This window comes from Gekko japonicus, unplaced genomic scaffold, assembly GCF_001447785.1.
Source record: "Gekko japonicus isolate JY-2015 unplaced genomic scaffold, Gekko_japonicus_V1.1 scaffold1887, whole genome shotgun sequence".
Classification (NCBI taxonomy): Eukaryota; Metazoa; Chordata; class Lepidosauria; order Squamata; family Gekkonidae; genus Gekko; species Gekko japonicus.
In genome coordinates this window covers 135,351-143,606 of record NW_015175417.1, presented here as the reverse complement: position 1 = coordinate 143,606, position 8,256 = coordinate 135,351, and the positions used below count along the sequence as shown (strand labels likewise).

The window sequence follows — 8,256 nt, the reverse complement described above, 5'->3', positions numbered from 1 at the left end:
CCAAGTGAACCTTAAAATAGCTTTGTTAGGGATGTGAATAGGCAAATAACAGTTTGCAGCAAGAATTTTAATAATACAGAACTGGACACAGAAAAACTACCAAAAACTTAAGTTTGATTAAATAAACTTTGGTTTATTTTATGATATTGGAGAAAATAGCAGCATTTAAATATTTGTGAGAATGGAAAAGTTATTCCCCAAAATATTTTATTTCTAAATGGCAACCTTTCATTCTGTATTGGAATAAGATTAAAGCGGAAGATTCTGTAAAACAAGACTTTCATGTGTGAAATTATGTGCATAATTTCTTTGCATTACATAAATGTAACAGGAGAATCCATATAAAATTTTTGAGTGGAATTTTTGTGGATATTCATAATATCATTTTTAAAACTAATGCATCTGAAGAGCCAATTAAACTTTCCTTGTTAATTTTTCCATGATCCTTCCATTTGTCTGCCTGTACACCTTTTGTACTACAACATTAAGCTTTTTTTGTTCTTGAAACTCTCTGGATTGAATTCCAGATAAGCCTAAACTCCTCTATCGTACCTCTTTTTAAAAAAATAATAATAATCAGGCTTCAGCAAAATCATTTACAAAGATAATACCGTCCAAGAGGGATGATGTTTGGGTTGCCCTGTTCATGGGTTGTGCCCTTTTGGAGCAGTAGGAAAGCTCAAGAGAATAACCACTTTATAGAAGAGAGAGGTACTCCTGCCATTTTATGACCTTAGTGTGCAGCAGTGTAAGCATGAGAAGAAAAATCTTGCTTTTGCTATTAGCTTACATTGAAACCTCAAAAATGTGAAAAGCTGGCTAACTACATTTGAAGAGCTAGCCAAAACTTATGTATGGTTCTTACCATTCATTATAGGCAGATACACAAAAGTTAAACTTACTGTCATTCCTACCTTTTTTTTTTTGGCAGCATACAGAAAACCTGACTGCATTGTTCTTTAGCAGTATTTGAAAAGATTAAATGAAACAACTGTTTTTGAACTTGATGGTTATTGTGTGTTCTCGTTGCATTTCTCTCTGACTGATCTGAATATGGTGTTGCTCTTCTTAGGTGCAAGTGGTTTACATCTTACAAAACACGAAAATTTTCATGGAGGATTGGATGCCATATCAGTTGGAGATGGATTATTTACTATCTTAACAACGCTCAGTAAAAAAGCCACCACAGTGCAGGTTATGCTTCAGCCAATTCTTACCTACATGGCCTGCGGGTATATGGGAAGACAAGTAAGTGTTCAGAACATGACAGTTTAAATTTATTTTGTTGGACATAATCCTTTCTTCACTGCAGATGTGTGCGCGCTGTTATACTGTAGGGATTGCTGGCACCTGTCCCCAAGCTACAGAGCATTGCAGAGTTAAAGGCCCCTTCTACCTCTGTTGTGGGATGCATGGTGCGTACCTGAATGGCTGTGGCAAGGCCAGCTGCACTGTCTACTGGGCATCCACTGGCCCTGGCACCCCATCTCTCTCATATGTGGGGTTTACAAGGGAAATGCTAGTATCCTTTATACAAGGAGGAATTATTATGTACATTTCTGGATACCCGTCTTCATTTGTTTCTTTGTTCATTCTGCATGGACACAGCTGGACAGTTTTGTGGTTCTCAGACAGTCTCTCATCCTGATTTGGTGCTTTCCCTCCACTCTTCAAAGTTTCAAAAAGTGCCGTTCCTAACAGGAGAATGTTGGATAGTGTGGACTTGAGCTCAGTAGTGTCTTTGGAATGATTCGGTGGCTTGGTTTTGCTCATGAGCAGTGACCATATATGCACTGGGAATTTTTTCCCCTTAAACCTGACACAGATTGGTCAATCAAATCTTAGAAGTTCTTTGCTTTCCCTGCAGTGTCAGGCATGACTAGCTGCTTTGAGTCTGAATCTATTTTCTTTGCCAGCACCTTGTCTCTCCTTGAAGCACATTATTGGCTGGGTTACATAGATTGGTCTGTTAATAGATACAGAAGATGGTTAGGTGATAGATGGATAATTGAACCTTTTGATTGAATTACTGGCATGGCTGGTCTTTCATTGCTTTCCAGTTGTGCCTCTGTTAATCCGTATTAACTCTTGTTCAAAAAAAATTAGGGAACATTAACCTTGTCTGTTATGAAAAATGTAACTTAGTTTTTGGACTTGTTTCATGTCATCATAGTTTTATTTGACTAGTAGTAATTTTAAAGGGTTGATGAAGTTATTATCTGATTTGTTAATTTCATGACACAGCTTAGCTGCTTCAAAGCTAACCAATACATTAGGTGTCACAAGTCAGTTGATGAAGTATAAAAGAGGAGCTAAATGCTCCATCATGTACTGCTTAATGCTTGGAGTGACAAACACAAATAAGTATGTATCATTCATTTATGTATGAATAAATTAACTATATAAAAGAATGTATTATTTCAAAAATTGTCAGGCCAGTGTAATCGTGTTTAATTCTGTGTTTCCAATAGGGTTCTCTTGCTACTTGCCAGTTGTCTGAGCCCCTGCTGTGGTTCATCTTAAGAGTCCTGGATACCAGTGAGGCACTGAAGGCATTTCATGATATGGGTAAGAATGTCTTTCCATCACCAGGACTAGACAAATATGAAGATCAAGGTCTAAACAGCCTTGTATATGAGTATCTTCCACATACATGCCAGTTGCATTTCCACACACTGCAGTGCATGCTGTTATAGAGTCCGCTGCTCCTATGCCAAGCCTGAATTATAAAGTAAACCACTTGGGAGCGATAGGAGACAGTGGTGTTCTGTTATTTAATATGCCCTTCTGATAAGTGGTATCTGACCAAATTAATACAAGGTTGTCGCCTCTTGAAAAAGGGTCTTCTCGAAACAGTCTTTATCGATTCTCCATTGAGGTTTGCTCAGCTGATGATAGATTTCCAAGCACCACAGGAGATCTATCTGGAGATTGTGCATGTACAAGAGGACTTCAGCTTGTATATTGTGTATTATGTACTCATCATTAAGTGGTCCTTAAATTGGTGACACCGATTGCTTTGTATAATATGTCCTGATATTTACAAATTCTATTGAATCCCTGATATTTACAAATTCTATTGAATCCCTATTATTAATTCACTACGTGTTGGATTAAATAGTTTCATCATAATTTATGCGATATATTGTTGGCTTGCTTCACGGTGTTCTTACAGTTTTCTATATTGTCTAACTGTGATCACCATTTGTATTTTGCTTACTCCTTTGGGAGCAGCTTTTTTCTTGGGGGAGGAGCTCAGAGTCCCATTCCAAAGTGTAAATCCTAACATCTCAGCCCAAGAAACTGCCAGGTTAATATTGCAAGTCAGTTATAGGACAAATTTGCCAGATCAAGCGTGTCTCTCCTAATTAAAATGTGGAGAAGCTTAACTCCTGTTTTTCATGTTGTTGTCCTAAACATTCATTAGTTTCTGTTTTTTTTAATAGGAGGTGTTCAGCTCATTTGCAATAACATGGTGACCAGTACAAGGGCCATTGTAAACACAGCAAGAAGCATGGTGTCAACTATTATGAAATTTCTAGACTCTGGCCCTAGCAAAGCAACAGATAGTAGCTTGAAAGCAAGAGTTCTAGCTTCAGAACCTGATAATGCGGAAGGAATCCAGAATTTTGCACCATTGGGTATGTTATGTGCCAGTATGGTGGCAAGAAGCACATTGGATTATTTGCTTAGAAATTTCTAACATTTACCAATCAGTCTAATTTGCATCTCAACAGTTGCAGAAGGTGGTATATTTAAGAGTATGACTGAATAGCATTAGGGGTGTGTGTTCAGTATAAGCCAAACCAAATACCCAAAAAATACCTTCCCCCCTCCATTGGAAACAGTCGAGGATGGGGGCACCTTCTTTTGGGGTCCATAGAATTGGGCCCCCTGGTCCAATCTGTTTAAAACTTAAGGGGGGCATGAGGAGAGGCACCAGAAGCTATGTTGCAAATTTGGTGCCTCTACCTCAAAAAAACAGCCCTCCCCCAATACCCACAGATCAATTCTCCATTATAGCCTATGGGGACCATTGACTATAATGGTCCCCATAGGGTATAATGCAGCTGAAAAAATTTGGCAGTCCCAGATATTTCCCGAATCCCAACACCATATCAATATTGGGATTTGGGGATATTTTATTTTATTTTAATTTATTTTTGAATTTATACCCCGCCCTCCCCGAAGGCTCAGGAAATACTGATATTTTTGGGGTTCAGTGTACCTGAACCAAACCCACCCCCCATTTTTTTTTTTTTTGCACATCCCTAAATAGTATCACAAATGAGATTGGGAGTAGGGAGGTATAAACATATTTCTTTTAAGCCTATGGCTATTAAAACAATAGCACAATACACAGGTAAGATGTTGCCCTTTTAAAAAAAATTGAAGTTTTATGCCATCAGATATCATCCACTTTTGAAAGCCATTATACAACTATCTTAATAGCAGTTGTTTCTTTGAAGGTTCGATTACATCAAGCAGCCCTACAGCCCAGCCTGCTGAAGTATTATTACAAGCAACCCCTCCCCACAGGAGAGCTCGGTCAGCTGCATGGTCTTATATCTTTTTGCCTGAGGAAGCCTGGTGTGACCTTACAATTCATCTCCCTGCTGCTGTGCTGTTAAAAGAAATACACATCCAGCCCCATCTTGCATCTCTTGCAAGTGAGTATAATTAAAGTACACTGCATTTACCTTATAAAGGATAGAAGAAATTGAAATTTAGATAATATTTTAGGGATGTGTGCTCTTCCCAGAGTGATACACAGGCAGGGCTGGTCAGATACTTCACAGGGCTGTGTCCAGACTAAATTTTCCACTAGAGAAAATGTCTGCCTTTTCTACCTTCCCACTGCAGACCTCCTTCAGGTTGTTCCTCAGTGTCCCCTATCTCTCAGGAGCAGCATGTTATAGAGATCAGTGGGCTGCAGTGAAAGCGGGAAGGCAGGAACATTTGGTTCCATTGATGAAAATTTAGTCTGGGTAGAACACACAGCATGGAATCCTGAATCTGATACAGAATTTGTCTTTTTTGCATGATTTAAATGTAACTTAGATTTTATAATGAAATAGGCAGACAAGTAAGTGTCAGATACAACTCTGGAAGCTAAGGTGACCTTGAGGTATGAATTTCTTGTCTTTCATGACTTTTCAGCTCTTCATCGCATTTCTTCTTATTTTGGTTTCTCTTTATTAATCAATTCTTCATTAATATAATCTGAATTCTGTGCACAGACTTTGACTTGGGAGAAGGCTGTGAAACAACTAGTTCTGTGCATAGGGCAGAGTGGAATGAATGCAGCATCTGGGAAGTTAGAGGTTTCTATGTATGGAAACAGGAGTCCAGCTGCCCCTTAACTGTATATTGGGTGTATTATTCCAGCTAATGCCCAGATCACATTTCCAGCATTGTATGAGTCATCTTATAGTTAGCTAAGGCTTGAAGTTACTCCAAATTACTTAGAGTCTTGTAGGTTTGCTGGAAAATTAGAGTATACACTGATATAGCATGTGCTTGACATTTAGTAAGCAAATTTTAAAAGAACCTCGTTAATTTTATGTCCCAAATAGCAACAAATTCTTGTATTGAAATATTTGATTGAGGGGAAAAAATCAAGTGTGGTTTAAATGTTAGTTTCCAACAAAACTTTGTGGAAGTAACTTTTATTGGAATATTACTTATAAAAATTAAAGACAATATAACACACACTTCCTTTGCATTGTTTAAATTTAAATCAAAAAAACAAACCCCTGAAGGCACTGAACCATTGACAAATTAATTTTAGCACACCCAAAGAATTGTGCATAATGGAACACCATGATTGTGACTGATCTGTTTAAATCAAATTTGTCTCTCTTTAGTGGGAGTCACTGAGGCACTTTGGTTTCACTGTCATTCTTCATAGCATCACTTGCATTGCTTGTTAGTTCTACATCAGATTTGTGATTACAATATTCCTCCACCATGCTGTTAGACATAGAAATAAGAAATTTAGCTTTGATTTTGATTTGGCCTGAACTTAGGTGAATTCATATTTTGATTCTTTTATATGGATTATTACGTGTTTGTGGGGGTTTTATCCCTTGCTTCTCAGTTTACAAATCAGTAAAACATACATACTGCCTCTCTCTCAGTTCCCAGGGATAATCAACTGAAAAAGATTTATTGTAACTTTGAAACTGCCAGACTTGCCTAATATTGTATTGGCTGTAGAATCTGTTCAATGTTAATGTTATGAAACAGTGAATCTTTAAAGGTGGGGAAATTTCCATGGAAACTTCCACATTGGACTAAAATAACTCATTCTACGCAGGCCTACCCTTGTATCTGATCCAGAAATTGCAGTTGGTGCAGAACGGGGCAGCACATGGGCTGACAGTGACGTCTTTGCGGGCGCACATTCGGCCTGTGCGTGAACTGCACTGGTTGCCAATAGAATTCCAGGTCCATTTCAAGGTGTTAGTACTTGAGGCTTTAAGTGGCCAGGGACCAATATACTTATGGGACTGCCTCTCCCCATATGTGCCCCCGTCAAGCCTTGTGCTCATTAGACCAACACTTACTGGTGATCCCTGGCTCAAAAGACATCTGTCTGGCCTCGACCAGGGTCAGGACCTTTTTGGCCCTGGCCCCAACCTGGTGGAATGAGCTCCCACTAGAGATCAGGGCCCTGCAGGACCTTTTACAGTTCTGCAAGGCGTGTAAGATGGAGCTCTTCTGCCAGGCTTTTTGGTGAGACAGCAGATGACAAATATCATCTGACCCCTCCTGTTACCATCCTGCTTACTTCTCTGTTACCATATATACCATGGTCTTCAATTTTTGAGGGCACAGAATGATAACCACCTTGGTTTACCCAAGGTAAGGTACTTATACTCTGGAATCCCCTATGGGATCTAGCTCTTTCTGCCTTTAATTGTCTAACACCAGGGCACCACTGGAATAGTTGTGATGTAGTTTGATCGCCATCATTTAAGAGTTATGTTTATAGTTTTAATCTTGATTTTATTGTTTTATATTAATGTTGTAACCTGCCCTGAGCCCAAATGTGGGAAGGGTGGGATAGAAATTGCACCAAATAAATAAAGAACAGAGCATTGGAAAATTACTTGTTCTTGTAAAAAGTCTTCGGTATATCATTGTCTTCTTTTAAGCTAGACTGTGGTGGTGGTGTATCCAGCATGCTCCCTTATGGTTTCATACATCAGCCAGTCAGTCAGTAATTTATTACAGCAACAAGCCATAGAACACACATGCTTATTATTTTCTTACATTAAAAGGTTGAAATCTGTGCCTTTAAGATATAACTAAGAGCTAACCTGTGTATGTGTGTGTATCTGTATTCTGTTTCTACAGCTTGCCCTTCATCAGTATCAGTCGAAATAAGTGCGGATGGGGTGAACATGTTGCCCTTGTCTACGCCTGTTATCACAAGTGGTCTTACCTACATAAAAATTCAGCTTGTAAAAGCTGAAGTTGCCTCAGCTGTTTGTCTTCGCCTTCACCGTCCACGAGATGCTAGCACATTAGGCCTCTCTCAGATAAAATTGCTTGGGCTCACTGCCTTTGGTAACACCTCATCTGCAACAGTCAACAATCCATTCCTTCCTTCTGAAGATCAGGTATCCAAAACAAGGTATGCATTGTCAGTAGGCACAAGAAAAGTTGAAGTATCCTGGTGTTCTTATGTACCGTCCCTTTAAAGACTTCGTTGCTAAGGAACTCTGTGCCTGTTCAAAATTGTAGAAATAGTGTGCTGTACTAAAACAAGTCTGAACATTTGTCTCTTTCAATATAGAGATTACAGTGATAAAGCTAATTCTTCCAAATACATAGAAAATACATGGAGGAAAGAGTCAGAAAAACAGTTCATGGGCTTAAGATCTGTTGCCATTTTGTTAAAAGGGGTCTTGGGCCCAGAACAGGGGCTGTGAGCAGATGTGAGATTAGTACCTGAGGGAAGGAGGGAGTGTGCTTAGTATGTGTTGAGTGCAGTAAGCTGAAAATTTCACTTAAGTTTATGTGCATTTTTATATATATTTTCAAAATCTATATTTAAATATTCTTAGGGAATATATTTGTTACTTCACTGTACACCTATGTCTTCATAAGCAAACTTCTGTTTTAGTCATACTGGCGCTGTTGTAACTCCATTCATGCAGGCCATGCATGTTTTTTCTTGAGAGGAAGGTGTATATAGGAAATAATCTGGAAAAGCTGCAGGGATAGTTGAGGTAGACCAGAAGAGGA

The 8,256-nt window shown here is 38.8% G+C and overlaps 1 protein-coding gene across 1 annotated transcript in view; it reads left to right on the top strand.

Moving 5' to 3' along the window:
• The window catches only part of BIRC6 (baculoviral IAP repeat containing 6), a 191,760-nt gene that overhangs the window by 93,400 nt on the left and 90,104 nt on the right, over nt 1-8,256 (top strand). The window contains exons 47-51 of the mRNA XM_015425773.1: nt 1,073-1,248; nt 2,472-2,568; nt 3,447-3,641; nt 4,470-4,670; nt 7,363-7,642. Coding sequence (XP_015281259.1) covers nt 1,073-1,248; nt 2,472-2,568; nt 3,447-3,641; nt 4,470-4,670; nt 7,363-7,642 — 949 coding nt within the window. The remainder of the gene's footprint in view (nt 1-1,072; nt 1,249-2,471; nt 2,569-3,446; nt 3,642-4,469; nt 4,671-7,362; nt 7,643-8,256) is intronic.